Below are 21636 nucleotides of genomic sequence, written 5' to 3' on the forward strand. Positions count from 1 at the left end.
CATAGTGCTGGTCCGGCCTGACCCGACACGATTATATATTTTTTTATTTTGCAAAAAAAATCGTATATACATATATACAATTTATATTCAATATTAAAAACATCTAAGCATGATGTTATAATGGACAGCTTTACCCAGTGCCTCTCGCCCTTCTTCCATCAGGGCATGGGTTCGAACCCCACCTCTTGCACCATTTTACGCTGATTTAATCAAATGGACCGACAGGCTAACGGGCTTGTCCGGCACAGTCAGCAGGCCGACACGACGTGCCTGGGCCAGAGTTATGGCATGTGGGTGTCTGGCCCGTGTTGGACCGCCGTTTGGCCATCTATAGGCCTGCAACGGATTAATTTGAAATGGTTGTGAGGGGTTATTTATAAAAAGATGACGTGGGATGACCGTTGAAACTGGTGCTTTAAGTATAGTATAGAAATATGGTCATATTGTCATCATGATCCACCAAGTTGACATCTCTTCCACCATGCCAACTTAAATCTTATGAAAGATCAACACATACACATCAACACTCAAGATGGCTCATCTTCAAACAAGGATTTGGCTCTCAAGGCTAACCATGAGAAGGTAAAGCGAAAATCTGGTGTGACGTTCATTATCCATCTATGTGTCTCGTGCATTCTGTTGGAGTAGTCCTTCTTCGATACAGTACCACTCATATATTCGGTACTACTGAGTAGTCTACTTTTCTTCGTTTCTTCATTATTTTATATATGCCTCTTTTTATCTTGTCTTGGACTCTTGCATGTAATTGAAGGTCTTCAATCATATCTTCTAATATCTTAATTAAAGCGATGATCATCCAAAATTTTGAATCACTTCTTTGACTTCATCTAAGTCCACTTTACGTATTTTAGACTATGATAAAAAAAAACTTGCAAATAATATCAATATAAACATTTATGTTAATTATCAAATATCAAAACTCAACTATCAATGAGTCTCGATGAATTCTCTCCAACATTTCTGGATTCAATCAGTCATATCAGTCAACAAACTCTTTTTCTTAAATAGCAAACTATATTGAAGTTCTTGTTCTCTTAATAAGTTTATTTTAAGTACTAATGGTTTCACGTGTTTTATTTGATGAGTGTCAAATTAAGGTATGTTTAATGCTTTCACGTGTTTTATTTGTTGGGTGTCAAATTAAGGTATGTTTTATTTGATTGATGTCAAATAATGATCCATTCGCTGAAATAGGCGGTTGAGTTATTCATCTTGCTTCTCAAAATGGGGAAAAAAACCCGGCTCCTGTGGAAAAAGTTATATGAGGTTAACTAGAAACAGCTTGAAGGCGAAGACCAGCCTTTGCGCTAAAACACCAAAAGGTGCCACTTAAACAAACATTATACATCAACAGGTGAAAGCAGAGTAAACAGATTTTACTCAGAACAGCAACGACCGGTGCTGCAGACACATGGCACGATACAACTGGTTGCAGCAGAATTGAGTCAAGGATGACAAATAATTCGGTCATACATAGTTTTAAACAAAATACTAACAAAAAGAAAAAGGACTCCCATAGCCAGCAGAGCCTTCGTCTTCATACTAATGAACCACCACAACAGCACGAGGCCTAGGCAGCTACAAAATTTCCCAAAACATGGCATAAAGAAAAATCGCATATTGCCCGAGACCACGACTTTAACATAGAAACCCCACCGACCTTATCACTCCTCCCCCACAATATTTCGGCAAAACCAAGCCTTACCAGATCACCCCCACCACCGTTCTTTTAGTTCTGTTTTTCTTCAAAATGATCACAGAAGGTCAGCGACGTTGGCAGGCAGCTCCTCAATCAACACGTTGTAGAACTTCTGGATGTCGAACAGCATCCGCTCGTCGTCGCGGGTCACAAAGTTGATGGCAACACCCTTCCTACCGAAACGACCACTACGACCAATGCGATGCAGGTAATTCTCTGGCTGGGTGGGGAGATCATAGTTGATGACCAGGGACACCTGCTGAACATCAATACCACGAGCAAGCAGGTCGGTGGTGATGAGCACACGGGAGGAGCCAGACCGGAACTCCCTCATGATGATGTCTCTAGTGTTCTGGTCCATGTCACCATGAGTGGCAGAAACAGTGTGGTCCCTGCTCCTCATCTTGTCAGTGAGCCAGTCCACCTTGCGGCGGGTGTTGACAAAGATGACACTCTGGGTGATGGCAAGGGTCTCGTACAGGTCACACAGTGTGTCCAGCTTCCAGTCTTCCTTATCCACATTCACATAGAACTGCTTGATACCCTCAAGAGTCAGCTCATCTCTCTTCACGAGGATTCTCACTGGCTTGTTCATGAACTTGCGGGTAATCTCAAGGGCCTCAGGGGGCATGGTAGCAGAGAAGACTCCAACCTGAATCTTGGCTGGGAGAAGCTGGAAGATGTCGTAAATCTGCATTTCACGAAAGAAAGTCAGTAGGCATAAATCAATTAGAGTAAGATAAATGGTTTGCTTTTCAGATTGCTGCGATAGAAGATAAAAGAAGTGTAGAATTGGTTTGGCACAATATTTTATGACTGAAGCTTGTCAATGGTTAAAGCTAAACCAAAAGGAACTAACAAATGAAATCAAATGTGGCAACCTCAACTTAACTTAAACTATGCACTTCACTAACAAAGAATATAGGTACCATGATCAAGAATAGAGAAAGTAGAAATAAAATAGAAGAGTTTACCTGATCCTTGAAACCACGAGAAAGCATTTCATCAGCTTCATCTAGAACAAACATCTTGATGTTATCAGGGCGGAGGGACTGTCTGCGCAGCATATCAAACACACGACCAGGTGTACCAACAACAACATGCACACCACTGCCAAGAATCCTTTGGTCCTCACGGACGGATGTTCCTCCCACACATGCATGGACCTTAACACCAAGGTAATCACCAAGCGCGCGCATGACTTTCTCGATTTGCTGTGCAAGCTCACGGGTGGGAGCAAGGACCAGGGCCTGGCATTCAACCAGGCCATAGTCCAGCTGCTGCAAGATCCCAGAACAGAAGGTTGCTGTCTTTCCTGTACCAGATTGTGCTTGCTGAATGACATCAAGACCCTTGCAGAAGGGAACAATTCCTCTCTGCTGAATTGCAGATGGCTTCTCAAAACCTACACCACAAGGAATGGGCAGTAAGAGAAATACCATGTAAAAGGCAACATGCTAAAACAAGCGACTCCCAGCCTACCATAAGCATAAATGCCTCTCAGAAGATTCTCTTGGAGGCCCATATCATCAAAACTCTCAAAAACTTCATCATATGAAGTGAAGAACTCCTCAGTCTCACCGGTGCTCCTGTATTACATAAACATATAGAAGTAAAGGTTATTAGGTATCACTTGGCTCTCAAGTCAAAGATGATAAACACAAGTAGGTAAAAAAATTTAAAAAGAAAGGTTCATATTACTTACAGCAGCTCCTGCATCTTAGAATCATAGTGCTTAGCATCGAACTGAGAACCCTCAGGTGCCATTCCTGCCATGACTGCAGCAAAAGAAACATGTTAATACACAGAAGTTACAGCACATGTTGACAATATGACAAACAAATACAAAGAAAGGTTTAATCATGAACCTAGATCAAAAGGATGTATACAATATAATGAGCAATGGCACAGTTTAAGCTTAGAACAAACTGTCCTACAGATTACAACGAGAAAAGTGTGTAGCAAAGAAATGTTTAAGACAAACACCATGCTAGAAGACAAGTAATTCACAACAGAATCAATAGGGAATCAGTTGTACTCTTAAAATGATTATTCAAGCTCTACAATTTATACAAAATGCATGCTCAACTCAATCTTCAGTTTATAAAGAATCTAAACAGAACCATACCAAGACAATTGATGCTTTACACTTTCTTAACAGCAGGCTGATATAATTGCAAGTACTCGATAAATCGAGCAACAGCTTTTAGCAGTTCGCACGGTATGAATGGCTCGTCTAGTACATAGGGCAGGGCAGTCTTTTAACCTTATCCTGTAGCAAACCCTTGCGACCATCTCATAGTCACTTTCACAAAAAAATTGACTTACCACAATAGAATAATTCATTACCATCAAGCATGCAGCATCCCACAGCTCAAACAGCTTGAATCCAATACTCAAGCACGGTACACAAGCTACGGAGCTTCCCAGGACAGTTTTATATGACCAAAACTAGCAATTTTGCATATTAGCACCGGAAAACGCTTATATCTACATACAAAATCAATCAAATCCTACGTAAGAAAAATCATGTATTGAGCTGAAAGCCGCATGTCAGAGAAAGGGGGGAAAGGTAGTATTTCCGTGCGCAAACCCGTGCGTCAATCCAGAACCGTCAAAATCACTAATATTCCCACCGAATCGGCGCAGATCCGCACGGGTAGCACCGCCAGATGGACCCAGACCCGCCGTCGCACCAGATCGGACGCCGAAAAGCAAACAAAAAAGTAACAAGCGAGACAGCAAGAGATCTGGAGGAGGCGAACACCTGAAGCGACGGAGAGGAGAGCGCGGATCGGGCCGGGAGTCGGGGCTGCTCTGTGCGCTGCGGTGAACCCGAGATCGGAGTCTCGGATTCGGCGGCGAAGGCGAGGGACGTCGCGGCGCAGGAGAGAGAAAAATGAGGGTTTGCGGGCGGCGGCGAGAGGCGGCTTTTAAGAGGGGGGGGGGGGGGGGGGGGGGGGGGGGGGGTTGCACCGTGTCTGTGGTGGTTGTGGACGGGTCTCGGATGCCACCACCGCGAAGGGAAGGGTAGGGTTTCTCTCTCCCGTGGGCCGTTCCTGGGCCCGTGTTTGCCTCTCATTCCATGTGTGCTAAAATCCGCACGCAATTATACATGTAATGATAAACCAAATCTGTTACTAGTCGTTCGTTTGGAGATGTTCTTAATCAACTAGAATTGTATTTAAATTAATTTTCACTCTACTTTATTTTAACACATCTAATCTGTTTTCATACACTAGCAAACCCGACCACACCACTGACGGTAGCTCTCACTGTAATAACTCCTTCACATTTCATGTTTATAACACTAATTCTGATGTTCAGGAATAGGCTATAGATATAACAGTGGTTATTGGCCTATTATCGGGTTTAATATGTACTCTCACCTTTTCTGGAAGGATTTAGGAGTACTTCTTTTTGGAGCAATATTGTTGGATCTGTGACTCGGAGAATCTAAAGTGGAAGTGGGTATTTTTTGGAAGCTTGGATAAAGAGGAAACCGTGTGCATGAGTCAGGGCCCGTTTGGTTTGCTTTAGTCAGGACTAAAATTTAATTAGTCTCTATCCGACTAAAAGTATTTAAAATACATTAAATAAATCATAAAAGAACTAAAATGTCTCTTATCATTTTTCCGCCGTTAGTGTAACTAAAACAAAGGAGGGACAAAAGGTAGAATTTATATGGTTTAATTATTTTTAGTCATACATTGGAGGATAGAGACAAATATTTTAGTCTTTGTTTTAGTTTCACCGTTTGGTAATTTAGGGACTAAATGAAACTAAAATGGATGGACTAATCTTTAGTCCCTGAAACCAAACGGGGCCTTATTTTCATGAAGACTTTTTTTTGTAAAGTTGGACATTTTGGATCTGAGAAACACTAGCTATATCACCATGGATGTACATTTTGGATCTAAGAAACAGTAGCTCCATCTAGGGATGGCAATGAATAACGATCTAGGTGTTTCTTCACAATAAATTAGGACAGGGCTCTTAATTCATTTTAGTTCAAAATGGATATGAATATAGTTTGACGCTAATCCGATTCGATCCTACATTTTATAGCCTAAAATCTAGATCTTATTAACAACCCTAGCTACATCATCCGATAAAGAGACGCCGAACATCCTATAGTTATTAAAAAAAGCGTCAAACACGAGGCTTTAATTCATTCTGGAAGACTTTCGATGCAGGTTCCAAATCGAGCAGGGAAAAAAAAACTTTGCCCGATCTTTTTAGGGCTAGTTTGAAAACCTCATTTTCCCAAGGAAAATTAGTTCATTTTCCTTTAGAAAATTGGAAATCTCATGGAAAAATGGGGATGCCAAACTAGCCCTTATATGGAGATAATGCCTATCCGTCACGGCATCTCGTTATCGCGTCAGCGCTTACTCATCATCACCAGTCACCACAATTCCTTTCCACAGCCATTGCCCAAGTTGCAAAGGTGTTCTTTTTAAAAGACACAGGCACTAATGGCTGGTTTGGTAATAAAGGAATCAGAGAGAATTGAGGTCCCATTCGTTTATATCGGATTGAGAACAAAAACTATTCCAGCTAATCAATGTTAATACAAATAAACATTCCAAACTATTCCAGCTAATCAATGTTAATACAAAATAAACATTCCAATCCAGCAGAGGAACCATTCACAAGTAAGCAAACGAGCCTGAGGGGGAGAGAAAATCCTTTGCAAGGAATTTTCTTCCCTCAATCCTCTCCAATTTCTTTGTCAACAAACCAGCCCTAAAAGGATTGCAAAGACTCATGTCAACATAGGGTATTGCTCTCCATTTCCTATGATATAACTAGGGTATTCCATTGTTTACATGCTATCGAAAAAAGATGTGTTATCCGGTATACCACTCCTACAGTGAACTCTAAATCATTGCCATATTATGTAGAGCCAACAATAAGAACACATATACTAAAGCAGGCTACAAAGTTGACTCTTAGATCATTATAGTGTATCTTTCTATTTCATCCTTTTATCTAAGAGCTCATATAGAAGCTGACTCTTGCATGAGAGCCCACCTCCACTTTTTAATGTCTCTCATCCACACAGACAAAAAATGCCACATAAGTAGGCTTATAGCCCGTTACTATACTTCTACACACTACCACACTTATTACTTGATTCAGTGCCAAGTTTTCTAAAATAAAAAATTGTAACATAAACATCAGATCCCAAACAAACAATGAACTCTGATTGCACTGAAGAGGAGTTCTGTACAAGATATACATAAAGAATGTTGAGTGCTTGGTGAAGCACTTTGCTCCTTGTTGTACGTGGGGGAAGGAGAAGAACGGTTTCAGCTACGCTGGCATTGGCCTCCCTCCCAGAATCTGGGAGGCGACCCAGATGTGAGCTATTTCCATTTTGGTACGAAGCTAGTCAGGTCAAGAATGTTTTCTTTTCACGCACTCAAGCTATGCTTTCCTGGCTCGGTGTAGTTCACCTCTAGCTGCTCAGACTTGTTGAACTTGAACCCACGGATCCTGACCTCTTCCTTCTCCGAGGTGTCCTTGTAGTCCACATGCCGGATAGTCCAGCCCTTATTTTCTACATGACCAGTAACTTTAACCTGCAAGCAGCAGGTCATGAACAGTTTGTAGCATGAGAAAAATATTCCATGGTTAAGTTAATTAGTAACCGAACCGAGGCATGCATCTGTGTTATGCCAGGACTCTGGGTTTGACAGTGCTTAATGTCATAATACCTCTGCACCATCCACAGCATTGACAATAAGGGTGCCGTCCAATGAAAGTCCGTCGAGGAAGACACTCCGGCCATCGATGACCAAAGCTGACCTCTGAGAAACTGAACAGCTGCCATGCACTTTCTCCTTGACGCTCTGGAAGGTGAGACCCCACCGTGGACTCCAGGTTACGCGTGGCCAGACCTCTACCTCTTGCCCGTTGAAGGTATCAACGACAGGGTCAGCTATCTGCGCACCAGCCTGGAAAGAGGGAGGGGAAGGGAAAGGAGCCTGTTAAGCTGGAGCACAAACAATTTGAGAACTAGCCCGTAGCCATTGGTCCGCGTGGAATCACACCTTTCTCAAAATAAGGCTGTTTGCCCTGTAAATTGCCATCTCTCCTGAGGTTGCACTATGATAAGGATTGCCTTTTGGAACCTGCAAGAAGCCATATCAAATCTTATGATTATATAAACACCACATGCAAGCAAATCTGTGGGGGAAAGCCATGTGCTTTAAAGTAACAGAAGCGTGACCAAGGCTGATGCACAATCTCTGTAACATAACCTTTAAATGCGCAAAAAAAAGATAGTGTCGTTAGACTGTGTCCAGTAGTTCACCCATAGCCACCTAAAGCACTATTTTAACCTGTAGACTGTACTGTTCGTAGAGTGGAGTTTAAATATAAGTATGAGGATGAGTAGGTTGCTGAAGATAATCTAAGAGGTGAATGAATGAACTATAGCCAAATCGAACCTTTACTACAGGGAAAGACCCAATGTAAGTACCTACCACTAGTCCACTACCAATTAACATACCTATCAACTAAGGTTGTGTCCCCTTAGCAGAAGTGCTTCGCAATCAATGGTAAAATCTAACCAAGTAAAATAAGAAAACCACCGTGGGGTGAGTTGGGGAACTTGGAACCGTACTTTAGCCGCGTCTTCAGGATTATTCTTCACAGGAGCATAAGCAAGCCATGTATCCATCACCTAGCATTTAAGTAAATCAAGCCACCAAGGCATGATAAGGATATGATAATTAGGGCATGAATCATGAAAAATAATTTGCAGCAAAAAAATCCAAATATATAATAGTTAATAACATGAATGTTTTGCCATTACGAAATAACACATATAATAAACATCATGTATGGTATTCAGGGGGTGTTTTAATGCACTAGAGCTAATGATTAGTTAGCTAAAAAATTACTAGTGGAATTAGCTAGCTAACAAATAGTTAGCTAACTATTAACTAATTTACTAAAAATAGCTAATAGTTGAACTATTAGCTAGGGTGTATGGATGTCTCTAACTAATTTTAGCCACTAACTATTAGCACTAGTGCATTCAAACACCCCCTCAGTCTAGCGTTGTTCTTCATAAAGAAGCAGGAGTAACATTTGATTACACCCACGCTGCTGTGATTGTAGTGTTTCGGTGTTTCCCCCTTTTCTCTAAAAGGCAGAACTGCACTTAGGATTCCTAACAGAATACTGAAAACAGATTGCCTTTTTAAGAAAGTATATCTAACAGAATACTGAAAACAGATTGCCTTTTTTAAGAAAGTATATCTAACAGAATACTGAAAACAGATTGCTTTCTTTAAGAAAGTATATCATGTGAGGATAAGTGGATAACTACTCTTCAATACAAATTCTCATTTCCTGATATTGCCCATAATTATAAATTGGAGTGTAGGCACTGCAAAGAATCCATACAAATCCTAATGCTGTCTTATAGCTACATCATAAACAAGATACCGCATTGGTAAAATAACAGGATTGGGAGACCCACAGATTATATTGAGTAGAAGAAAACTGAAAGCTGGAAAACAGGGCACTCTTTCAGGGTACTGATCCAGTGATCCTAATGGTGCAACTGATAAAGTTGGTTAACCGACACATGCTTAAAACTAAATCTCTTATGTACTACTTTTTTCTCGAACGCGCAGGAGAACTACGCATCATTATATTAAGAGGAGAAAAAGGCACAAAATAGGCCGGTACAAACTGTTTACATTAGAAAAAAAAACAAAAGAGAGCACAAAGTGAACACGACAACGACCCTACATACAAACTAAGGCCAGACTTTCCTCAATCCGGTAGCCCCCGCTAGACACCACAACTTGGCATCTTTTATGTTAGACAATGTGTGTGTTATGTATGTGGGCCGACACCACTGTTGGGCCGCCGGCTCATTAGAGTTAGGGTTCTGAGTCTATATATTGTAACCCCCCTCCATGCAATACAATTAAGGATTTCCATTCTCCAATATGGTATCAAATTATGTTCTCCTAGCTGCTAACCCTTTGCACCTCAGCAGGACAACAGCCGCCAGGGCCTGACGGCGCCGCTATCCCCGGGAGGTTCGTCATTCCCTCCTGGGAGCACCCCCACCCCTCCCCCTGGCTACCCCCTCCCGTCGGCAACACTTATGACGCCGATTCTCTGCTCACCCTCAAGTCATCCCTCGTCCGCGCGCTGCTGGAGGTGACGGCGGGGCGGAGCCTCCTCTGCTCTGGGTCGTGCCTCCAGATCCGCCCCGCGCTCGCCGTCCGGACCGCACCGGCCGCCCCGCACCCGCGCCAGGCCAGCGCACCCGTGGCCTGCCACGGCGCGGCTCCACAAGAGGTCGCGACCCTAGACGCGTCGCCCTCGCATCCAGGTCGCGTCGCCACCCCTGTTGCGCCCCTCCTCCGTGCTGACGCGCTCCGGCGCGGACCCACTGCCCCGGCGGTACTAACCATGGAGCCCCGCGCGTGCGCGACCTCCTTCCCCGGTGCCGGCGCGACGCTCTCTCTTCCCCGCTGCGTTGCTCTGGTTGCTCATCTTCCCCGACGTCGTCAGCCTCCTCCAACACCGGCCGCCATCTCCAGTCGTTAGCCTTAGCCCCAAGCGTGCAGCAAATGGTGGCCGAGCTCCCTCTTCTCCCTGTTGGCCGACCACCCCTAGCCGGCTTCGCTGAGCCCCCAGTGGCCGCGTGGCAACCCCCTCTCCCGTGCATCGCCGTCCTACTGCCTGTGTAGCCACGCGCGAGCGCCACTGTTGCTTGTCGAGCTAGCGGGTGGACGCCGTCGTTGGTGGTCGGGCACTACCGCCGAGGAGGCTGCTGGCGCACTAGCCGCCACCACAGCGGCGGCAACAGCCAGATGCGCTAGCAGCCGCCACCTCCCTGCCCGCGTCGACACCTTGCAGCACCTCCCGCTTCTTTGCGCTTCTCCCGTCGTCGGCGTCAACCCCACTGTTAGGTCCGGCACAGGCCCCTGCACGGCTGGACCCGTCTCATCGCTCTCCCCTTCATCGCCTTCGTTGGATCCGTCGTTGCCGCGACTTTCTTGGCTGGATTCACCGTTGTTGCGGTCCTCCCAGCTAGATTCGTCGTCTCTTTGGCCGGATCGCCATCTTCATGGCTGGATTCGTCGTTGTTGTGGCTTTCCCGACTGGAACCGTCGTTACCCCTTCTACTCTACCGCAGGCACGACCACCCTGACCGGCGTAGACGCGCACGCTGTTGCCGGCCTCCTTAGCGGGGTTCCTCGACGACCGACAACGGAAGAAGCAAGAAGGTCCTCGGTCTGCTGCTGCTCTTCTTTTGTTATGTCGCCCTGTCGATCATTGACGCTCGAACGTCGACAACTCCAAAGAACGAGGCTGCCACTGCGTGTCTCCCGACCACGGCCACCTCGACTTCGGCTACCTTGGCATCCAGGGGCTATCATCCTTATGGAGTGCACACCGGTCTCTACTCTAGCCGCAACACTCGTACCTTCACGACGCTGCGACTGCGGGGGCGTTTCAACCCATCGGCTCCTACCTTCGGCTTCTACTCCAACCTCATCGTGTGCGGTGCCCCCGTTGCGACTGCGGGTGGTGTTAGACACTGTGTGTGTTGTATATGTGGGCCGACACCACTGTTGGGCCACCGACCCATTAGGGTTAGGGTTCTGAGTCTATATATTGTAACCCTCCTCTATACAATACAATTAAGGCTTTCCACTCTCCAATATTCTATTATATCCTGAATAATATTGGATGTGCTTAGATCAGACCCGTCAAACACACAATTGTTTTGGTGTTTCCAAAGCCACCATGCGACAAGCACCATAAGGGAGATAAAACCCTTCCTCCTTTCTTTAGGCACCAGCAACTCTGTCGATCGCCACCAATCTTGGAACACAACGTCACTAGAAACGGGCGCGAGCTATGAACCCGCGATAGTGCCAGGAACCAAACTTGCCTGGAAAAGACACAAGCCACCAGGATGTGTTGCACTGTTTCCTCTTCTTGGTCACAGAGGAGACATTTCTCAAGATGTTCCAACCCTCGTCGAGCTAGGTGATCTGTTGTCCAGCAACGATTATGAGTTGCCAACCATAGAAAAAATTTGCACTTTGGCGACGCCCATGTCTTCCAGATACGGTTTACCGGCTCAAACCTGACCGCACCAAGAAAGAAACGATCATTTGATGATTGTGAAGTAAAGACTCCTGATGCGGAAGGAGACCATATGTGCTGGTCGGAGACCTCTGGAGATTGTTCAAAACCTTGCAGCATATCCCACAGCAGAAAGAATTCGACAAAAGCCTGTTGTGATATGTTCCCCCGAATATCATTGACCCATTGATTGTTTGCCAATGCTTCTTGTACAGTTCTACTTTTATGGTAGGATTTCCATATTGCAGTGATCAGATTAGGGGCAAAAACCGTCAAGGAGTTCGCGTGCAACCAACGGTCAACCCAGAATAAAGTTCCCGCGCCATTGCGGGTTGGACCATCCTGAGAAATGTCTCCTCTTAGACCAAGAAGAGGAAACGGTGCAGCACATCCTGGTGGCTTGTGTCTTTTCCAGGCAAGTTTGGTTCCTGGCGCTATCGCAGGTTGGCTTGTCACAGCTCGCGCCTGTTTCTAGTGAAGTTGTGTTCCAAGATTGGTGGTGATCGGCAGAGTTGCAGGTGCCTAAAGAAAGGAGGAAGGGTTTTAACTCCCTTGTGGTGCTTCTCTATCTCTATCTCTACTACTATAAAGCATCGATTTCTACTGTTCCACCGTTGTCATGCGTCACACGCGAAGCATTATACAAAAATAAGGTAAATTTGTGCATAAGTGGGGATTCGAACCTTGTTTGATGGCTCCAAATTCACACACAACTAACCAAATGAACACACATATTTTTGTGTTTTATTAGAACAAAGTCTATCTATGTGATATATAAAAAAAATGTAGCAATGTACGAGCATCTGACTAGTGGACGATCAACTGCCTCTTACCGTGAATCCAACTTTTGTTGAGGGTGGCAACGTCTTTGGATAGTCTTGCATCATGCACTCTAGACGAGTGGATGATTTAAATGATGTCTTGGTCGAATCAGTATACCTAAATTGACAAAAATGATCGGAGGTTTGGGTTAAACAAAGGGCGAAAAATCATATAATTTGTACACAAAACAGAAATAAAATAAAGGCTAATATCAGAATACTAATCACTATAAATAGTACTTAACAACAAATGGCTAGAAAAAAAATTACTTGGGATTTACAAATTCAGAAATGGCACCATGCGTTTTCTTTAGCTCCTCAATGTATGGTCCAAGCTCCAGTATCAACTAGAAAAGCTCAGTGTTTTTATTAGCCCAACAAAATTTGTAGCTTGAATGTAAGATCATATAACAGCTTTGACAAAATTCCACCCAGTTTCAAAAGCAATGGACAAAATGAACATGAAAGGTTATAACACACATAATGTGACATTGAAGGTAACAACATCCACAAAACTCATTGGTGTTAGCATTACACCTCCAGATCATAAGAGCGGAACAATCAATGGATCTCGTGTCATATGGTAAATTATCCCTTTGGAAAATATAGTTTACCTGGTTTATATTTCCAGGGTATGGAGAATAGCCTGTCTCAGAATTTGTATCTCCATCAGGATAACCAGTTGCACGAAGGAGTGGATCAAGCTGATTGTACTCTACATTGATGACCATTGTTCTACCTGTGCACAAGATGGAGTTATGACAAGTATGACAAAACAGACCTACCGTCAGTGGTTACAAGAAATGAAATGCATTATTTTGTTCAATTGGACGGACTAGACGATTAGAATATCAGTATGGAACCATGAAGAAATGATTCTCCTAAATCCTTGATATAAGGGTATTTTTCTTGATTACATACCCATAGGCCACAGAAGATTGAAGCCATCATTGCATAACTTTTTGCTAAAAATAACACAATGGTCTACATATTTTTTGTTCAAAAATTAAAAGCAGTGAAAAAATCAAATCAAATGGGGTAAATGGTAGTAAAACCTACCATCAACATGAGTAAGTTTGGTAATTCCTCCAATTGCTTCCTTAGCCTTCCTAGGAACTGCGAGAGAATTTACATTGTAACCCTTGGTGGCACTGACACCTAAAGCAGACGGAATTGCCTACAAAATAATCACGAAAATCAAGTCAGTTCTCTGTAAAAAAAAGGAAGCAGTTAGCCACGAATATATAAGGGTCCTTGGAAAGATACCAAGAGGTAGCACAATTTACTAGGGAGGTACCCATTTTTGGTACCTAGGCACTACAATTGGTACCCTAGGTGCCAGATTTCACGCTATAATTTTGGTACCTCCTGGTACATTTTCAAGGATAGTAAAAAAACTCTTTATCTTTTAACAGTGAAATTATAACGCAGTAGGGAAGCCAGTGTACAAACATTGAAAAGCAATCCATTTGTATCCTGGAAAAAGAGAACCCACTTCCGCCCTTCACTCTTCCTAACAAAAGAATACATAGTATAGTTTCATTTAATTACTTCATGATATATGGCTGCTAATTTTCTTCAAATGGAAGGAAACATCCCCAGTGGTGAATTTTTTAATCGATAACGTACCATTGCTCAAGCAAGCCACTTGAATAAAGAAGAGAATGAACATCTCCATGCCCATGTGGCTTTGTCTGCCAAGTCACAAAACTGATAGTAAGAAATGTGGACAGAAACTCATTGTATGGGGAAATGATATGGTGCGATATTCAAATCCAATGTTACTGATCCTCGAATGGAAATTTCCAACCTGAATTTTGTACTTGTCACTTGGGTCTAATGCAAGCCTTGCATCATTGTCAGCTAGACAAGCTACTTTTTCCTAAAAATGGAAAAGAATGTACAGTCAACACCAAATGTAACTGCTATGTGCTTTGCATATATAAGAACATTTCTTTCTCGTAACTAGCACATGAAAAGAACAAAGCAATAGAAGGAACCTGCTTTAGCAATTTCACTTGAGATGGTTCCATTCCAAAGTAAGAGTTTGACTCCAAAAGCTTGATAGTTAGTGCATTTGTATCATCAGAAGTCATAATGACAAATGGAATCTTTTTTTGGCACCCATCTGCATGGCGGGTGATTATTATCAATCAGAATAAATCAACACCTGATCATTCTCTAAGGTCCAGTGTATTATGTGAAAAAATGAAACTAACAACTAACTCGACCCGGTAAGACCGCCCCCACGACATTATATTAAGAAGAAGATCTTCTTAGCTCTCACGTAGGTCGAGAAAACCCCTGAACCCCTGCCCCACTCATACATAGTCCCCACCCATACATAGCCGCACCGTAGCCCATGTGAGAACGACCGCAATTGGGGCCGGATAATAGACCTATGCTTTGGCGTGGGACGGACGAGAGGATTTTTTTAACCACAACATGAAATTTTGCCCCACAGGGAATCGAACCCAAGACCTGAGGAGTGCTACTCAGACCACCTAACCAACTCGGCTAGAGGCCCTTTCGCTGAAACTAACAACAAGATCAAGCGATCGTCAGATACCGAAGAGACATAATACAATATAAAATGAAATCAAGACCTGATTGTAAAGCACGAAATTCATTTGTAAGAACTAAAACAATGAGAGGCTCCATAGACAAAGTATTTTTAAGTAACTAATCCACTACAGATATGTAGAGTACATACCATCAACCGTTTTGCAGCTGGCCTCTTGTAAAACCAGGATAGACTCTATATAATGTTGAATGAAACATTTTCCAGTTGTTGTTTCCCGGGGAAGTGCTACCTGATCAAAGAAAGCAACAAAATCACCAGTGTGAAATTACATAAACATGGTTGGATTATCTCTAAACTTTCAAGGCCACAAGCTAATGATGCATTACGTTCAAAAAAACAAGCTAATGATGCACAGATACTCTTAATCCTGTTTTCGAGACATACAATTAGTGCTTTAAACTAGGAAATAATTTACTTTACCACCTGTAAATCATTAAGCTTTCTTACAACCAAGGTGTCGTTTGGTTCATATATTGGTAACGTAATAGGTAACTGATAATGTTAAATCATGTTTGTTTAAGTCTAATCGTAATCGATACCACATTACAAATGGATACTGTCTTATTCAAATTTGTTACCGCCGGTATTTGAGTGTAAATCATTATCATTACCATTTACGTTACATTTCGTGAACCAAACGCCACCCAAGTCCTAAATGGTGTTTTTATTTTCTATGCAAGATGATGTGCAATATCAACATTCAGCAAGAGAAACGTTAACCTAATAATATTATCGGTAAGAGAAAAAGATAACCAAATAATACTGGCAAAATTGGAGTTACGGGGCACCATACTAGTACAGCAACTACAACAACTAGTTCGAGTTCCAATTGAAGTGTGCCAAGCTACTGTACTATCTCATGGCACAAGCTTAGATACTAGTTTGCTCTTAGCCGTTCAGAACATACCTTAATTCCTTTGTAACCAAGCCTTTCACCAAGCCCTCCAGCTACAAGAACAAATGCAGCATTGTGGGCTTCTTTTATCCCAGCTGCTTCCAGTGAAACAAAATTGTCATCGCCGAAGTTCAAAATTTCCCCTGAAGGCACCTGTAAGGTAGGACAACGTTTATTAGCTGTATCATCAAGAAAAGTGGAAAAGCAAAGAATTACCCAAACTAACATAAAGAACATCCATTTTAAAAGCATCAATTTATCTCAAGAATTTTTTTCCAGGTTGTGCTGTATTAAACTATTCATAGAACAATGCCCCTGAAAAGGGTAGACATTTAGGCCAAACGAAACCGTTGATAAAAAGACTTACAGAAGGGGTGAAACCATCATATGGGTTTTTTCCTGCCTTTGAATCTGCAAGAAGTTTTTTGGCATTCTTGATGTAAGATACCAGACCTCCAGGATAGCTTGAATTAAGCCGGCGAACCTAAGATAATCACAAATTGACAAAATTAGAATAAAAGGAAAAAAAACTTTGATCATTTGTGTTTATGACTTCCTTGCATACATTATAGTGCTACTCCATTCACAAACAAGAGATGTCTTGGACATTGGCACATCTTCAAAAAATGATTTTTGCTAATACTTTAGTTACAAAACATTTGTAAAACATAGAAAATATATACTTTTATGAAACTACATTGCATTATATGTTCTCAGGTTAAATACACACCTGATCAAAGAAGCCTCTTTTCTTGTCGTCATCAATGCCTGGTTCAGGCCAGTGTTCAAATAGGTGAATCTGGCCCTCATTCAACAGCATTTTTGCTAGCTCAACCTATAACCACCAGGCAATAATATATTAATATCATTGTAGCAGGAGAAAAACAATAACAGAAAACATGGTAACGTCACACTGACGGAACTAATACATTTAGATACACTTTGTTCTGAAATAATGGGAGAACCCAGGGCGAATAGGTACTTTCCCGATTCGTGATTTGGTGGGGGGGGGGGGGGGGGGGGGAGTTAGATGTACATTAGTTGGGGGACCATTGTGCTAGACTTAAATTGTTCGTCCTCAGGACTATATTATTTATTATACTAACAAGAACACTGCTCACAATCGAGAACAGAGGAATGCTACAGATTACCAAAACATTCATACTCGTAATACCATTTTTACACAGGAAACTAATGCTCGAGCACAAGTATATATGGTTTACAGTATCCAAATGAGTATGAGAACCATGCTTCCTAGTCCCACCGTGGGCCTGTGTCAGGAGCAGAGGGTAGTTAAACTTAAACACACTAGTACGACACCACCAGCACTGTTTTAGGAACCAGCAGCCACAATCACGAAAATCACAGAATTGAACTACAGTTGTTCTAGAATCATTGTGTTAGGAGGGAGGAAGTCCTAAATGTTAGCGGTGGAGGCGGGTCCACTTCGCCCCCACCGGCCGCCGGCCGGGCATGCACGTGAGGGGACTTCAAAGATGGGCAGCGAGTCGAGGTAGTTGGCTGTACCCGTCCAGCGTTGAATCATCAGGCGCTACACACCTGAACTCCTCCAATCTAATCAGTAATATTCACCTACGCTTACGCGGCATGCGAGCGTAACTACCAAGTGAAATCTAACCAAACGGCAGAGCCTCCGCACACCCAGGGCGCGGAGCATCGCATCGTGGCCTACGAAGCGAGAGAATTTGGAATCCGCGGCGACTGGAATGACGGGTGAGATCGGCGCGGCTCGAGCGAAGTATCTACTAGCGCGGGCAAATCCATCGGCAACAGCAGAAGGGCGGCCAGTACGACGGCGTGACCTCTTCTTCGGTACATGAGTATAACAGATTAGCAGGCGGCGGTCACGGGTCACCTCGTCAGGCGCGAGCAGCTGCAGGTTCCGCCGCAGCGGCGGACACGCCGCTGCCCACTCGTCGGCGCCGGAGGTCACCAGCGCCGCGGCGTCGGCGCCCGAAGCCATCGCTGGCGAGGAGGCTGAACAGGAGGGCTGAGGAGACGACCCGCGTCGCGTCGGTGACTGCCAGTTGCGTCGTCGTCCTTCCGCGGGGGATATGGGCACGGCCGCACGGGCCAGGCAGTGGCAAACCGTTTTCCGTCGTTGGAGGGGAGGGGACCGCGTGATGCTCGTGGAAACGGTTGCGGTGGACTTAACTCTCCGTCAAACTCTGACTCTCCAAATTGATTCTTTCACTGTCCAAATTTAGTTAGTTATCTGACTAGCTAAATTAGATAAACAGTTTGTTAAAATATGATACTATATATATATATATATATATCGGAGACCATAATTAGGGGTACCCTCAAGACTCCTAATTCTCAGCTCGTAACCCCATCAGCATAAAGCTGCTAAGGCCTGATGGATGCGATTAAGTCAGGGATCAGTCCATTCGAGCGACTCGATCACGCCTCGCTCGAGCCTAGCCTCGGACAAGGGCAGCCGACCTCGGTGGATTTCCGTCTCGCCCGAGGCCCCCCTCCAACGGCGAACATATTTCCGGCTCGCCCGAGGCCCTGCCTTCACTAAGAAGCAACCCTGACTAAATCGCCGCACCGACCGACTAAGTCGCAGGAGCATTTAATGCAAAGGTGGTCTGACACCTTTATCCTGACTTGCGCCCCCCGACAGAGCCGAAGTGACCGCCGTCACTTCGCCGCTCCACTGACCGGCCTGACAGAAGGACAGCGCCGCCTGCGCCACTCCGACTGCGGTGTCATTTGACAGAGTGAGGCTGACAGGCAGTCAGGCCCTGCCGAAAGGGACCATAGGAAACTCCGCTCCGCCCGACCCAGGGCTCGGACTCGGACTAAGTCCCAGAAGACGGCGAACTCCGCTCCGCCCGACCCAGGGCTCGGACTCGGGCTAAGTCCCGGAAGACGGCGAACTCCGCTCCGCCCGACCCAGGGCTCGGACTCGGGCTAAGTCCCGGAAGACGGCGAACTCCGCTCCGCCCGACCCAGGGCTCGGACTCGGGCTAAGTCCCAGAAGACGACGAACTCCGCTTCGCCCGACCCCAGGGCTCGGACTCTGCCCTGGCCTCAGCCGATGACCTCCGCCTCGCCCGACCCAGGGGCTCGGACTCGGCCTCGGCCACGGAAGACAGACTCGACCTCGGCTTCGGAGGAGCCTCCACATCGCCCAACCTAGGGCGCAGGCCAGCCACGTCAATAGGAGGCGCCATCATCACCCTACCCCGAGCTGACTCGGGCCGCAGGAAACAAGACCGGCGTCCCATCTGGCTAGCTCCGCCAGATAGGCAATGATGGCGCCCCGCGTACTCTGTGACGACGGCGACTCTCAGCCCCCTTACGGAAGCAAGAGCACGTCAGCAAGGACCCAACCGCTCCGACAGCTGTCCCTCCGCCAGGCTCCATCGCTCCTCCGACGGCCACGACATCACACCAGCTGGGTGCCAAAATCTCTCCGGCTGCCACAACGGCATGTACTTAGGGCGCTAGCTCTCCTCCGCTAGACACATAGCACTCTGCTACACCCCCCATTGTACACCTGGATCCTCTCCTTACGCCTATAAAAGGAAGGACCAGGGCCCTCTTAGAGAAGGTTGGTCGCGCGGGGACGAGAACGAGACAGGCGCTCGCTTGGGGCCGCTCGCTCCCTCTCCCGCGTGGACGCTTGTAACCCCCTACTGCAAGCGCACCCGACCTGGGCGCGGGACGAACACGAAGGCCGCGGGATTCCCACCTCTCTCACGCCGGTCTGACGGTCTCCGGCCGCCTCGCTCTCCCCCCTTCGCGCTCGCCCTCGCGCTCGACCCATCTGGGCTGAGGCACGCGGCGACACTCACTCGTCGGCCCAAGGGACCCCCCGGTCTCGAAACGCCGACAGTTGGCGCGCCAGGTAGGGGCCTGCTGCGTGTTGACGAACAGCTTCCCGTCAAGCTCCAGATGGGCAGTCTCCAACAACCCCTCCAACCCGGGACGGTGCTCCGTTTCGGGAGTCTTGAGTTCATGTCCTTCGACGGCAGCTACGACATGATACTCCTTCCACCGTCGCGCGACAACGACAATGGCGACCGACAGCCCGCCCGCCGGCGGCGGAATCGACGACGTCTTCCCCGCGTGGCGGAAGAACAACCTTCGAGCTCATCCCGCCTTCTTCCCCGCCGACGGAGGGGAAGGCAGGGCAACCAAGGCCAAGCAGGAGGCAGCGCTTCGTCGGCTGTCGAGCGAGTCGACAGCGCCGGCACCCCAACGGGGGGCGCACCGGGTATCGACTTCGCGCTTGAGACGAAGACGAGCGCCATCTCCCCGCGACACGCCAATCCCGAGTAAGCGGACGACGCCAGCGCGCTTGCGCAAAGCTTGCTGGACGTCGCCCTCGTACCTGAGACGACGGTGCAGTCAGTCCCCGACGTGACTTTATCGCCGCTCGTTGACCAAGAGGTACCGACCGATTCCCATCCCACGTCATTCGGATTCAGCCTCAACCCGCCTAGCGACCTTGCTTTGGCGGGCGCTCTCGTAGAGGCGAGTCCAAACCCTCTGGGGTTTCGCATGCGGTCGCCTTGGGACCGGCTGACGGACGTCTCGACCTACGGGCCCTCTGGGTCCGAGGAAGACGACGAACCCAGCATCTGTTGGGATTTCTCTGGACTTGGCAACCCCAGTGCCATGCGGGACTTCATGACCGCATGTGACTACTGCCTCTCCGACTGTTCTGACGGTAGCCGCAGCCTCGACGACGAGGACTGCGGCCCAAGCCGCGAATGTTTCCACATCGATCTAGGGGGTCCCTCCGAAGGCAATCATCTCGGCATGCCGGAGGACGGTGATCTCCCTAGGCCAGTGCCCCGTGTTGACATCCCACGGGAGCTAGCTGTGGTCCCCGTTCAGGCGGGGGGCCATGACCCACAGCTCGAGCAAATCCGCGGGGTGCATGCCAGGCTCGACGAGGGAGCAGGAGCACTTGAGCCGATCCACCGGGACGTCGGGCAGGCATGGGCGGGCCAACCCCCGGCCGGAGAAATACGTCATCTGCCCCAGGGCTTCCAGCACTGCGTCGCCGATGACGTCAGGGTCAGGCCACCACCCGCATCCAGTGGGGTCGGCCAGAACCTGGCTGCAGCAGCGATGCTTCTCCGCGCGATGCCGGAGCCATCAACCACCGAGGGCCGGCGAATCCAGGGGGAGCTCAAGAATCTCCTGGAAGGCGCCGCGGTCCGACGGACCGAGAGCTCTGCCTCCCGAAGGCAGGGATACCCCTCGGAACCTCATGCCGCGACTTCCCGATTCATGCGGGAAGCCTCGGTCTACACCGGGCGCACGCGCAACACCGCGCCTGCGGCTCCGGGCCGCCTCGGCAACGAGTACCATCACCGCGACCGTTGGGCCCACCTCGACGAGAGGGTGCGCCGAGGCTACCACCCCAGGCGTGGGGGACGCTACGACAGCGGGGAAGATCGGAGTCCCTCGCCCGAGCCACCCGGTCCGCAGGCCT

At 46.7% G+C, this 21636-nt stretch overlaps 2 protein-coding genes across 3 annotated transcripts; both read right to left on the reverse strand.

Moving 5' to 3' along the window:
• Nucleotides 1–1376: 1376 nt before the first annotated feature.
• LOC541649 (translation initiation factor) lies at nucleotides 1377–4648 on the reverse strand. Of its 2 annotated transcripts, XM_035958842.1 has the most exons (6): nucleotides 4488–4648; nucleotides 4070–4210; nucleotides 3426–3498; nucleotides 3203–3309; nucleotides 2695–3125; nucleotides 1377–2411 (listed from the first exon to the last, which is right to left on the reverse strand). In XM_035958842.1, exons 2-6 carry the CDS (start codon nucleotides 4077–4079, stop codon nucleotides 1776–1778), a joined length of 1257 nt encoding a protein of 418 aa, XP_035814735.1. In that variant the 5' UTR covers nucleotides 4080–4210; nucleotides 4488–4648; the 3' UTR covers nucleotides 1377–1775.
• Nucleotides 4649–6906: 2258 nt separating this feature from the next.
• Nucleotides 6907–18205, reverse strand: LOC100382378 (UDP-sugar pyrophosphorylase). Its single transcript, NM_001175123.1, has 17 exons — nucleotides 18034–18205; nucleotides 16888–16992; nucleotides 16525–16641; nucleotides 16170–16310; nucleotides 15392–15491; nucleotides 14679–14806; nucleotides 14489–14560; nucleotides 14308–14372; nucleotides 14131–14191; nucleotides 13738–13855; nucleotides 13293–13417; nucleotides 12949–13025; nucleotides 12691–12796; nucleotides 8355–8414; nucleotides 7780–7860; nucleotides 7444–7683; nucleotides 6907–7308 (listed from the first exon to the last, which is right to left on the reverse strand). Exons 1-17 carry the CDS (start codon nucleotides 18139–18141, stop codon nucleotides 7141–7143), a joined length of 1872 nt encoding a protein of 623 aa, NP_001168594.1. The 5' UTR covers nucleotides 18142–18205; the 3' UTR covers nucleotides 6907–7140.
• Nucleotides 18206–21636: the final 3431 nt, after the last annotated feature.

The sequence above is a fragment of the Zea mays genome, chromosome 5 (genome assembly GCF_902167145.1).
Source record: "Zea mays cultivar B73 chromosome 5, Zm-B73-REFERENCE-NAM-5.0, whole genome shotgun sequence".
Lineage (NCBI taxonomy): Eukaryota > Viridiplantae > Streptophyta > Magnoliopsida > Poales > Poaceae > Zea > Zea mays.

Coding starts and splice junctions, on each gene's coding strand:
- LOC541649 (XM_035958842.1), bottom strand. Junction 3,310..3,425: donor TCTAAGATGCAGGAGCTGCT/GTAAGTAATATG, acceptor TATGTAATACAG/GAGCACCGGTGAGACTGAGG. Junction 2,412..2,694: donor CTCGTGGTTTCAAGGATCAG/GTAAACTCTTCT, acceptor CGTGAAATGCAG/ATTTACGACATCTTCCAGCT.
- LOC100382378 (NM_001175123.1), bottom strand. CDS start 18,141: ATGGCTTCGGGCGCCGACGCCGCGGCGCTGGTGACCTCCGGCGCCGAC. Junction 14,561..14,678: donor AAGTGAAATTGCTAAAGCAG/GTTCCTTCTATT, acceptor TTCCATTTTTAG/GAAAAAGTAGCTTGTCTAGC. Junction 8,415..12,690: donor CAACAAAAGTTGGATTCACG/GTAAGAGGCAGT, acceptor CTTAAATGCTAG/GTGATGGATACATGGCTTGC.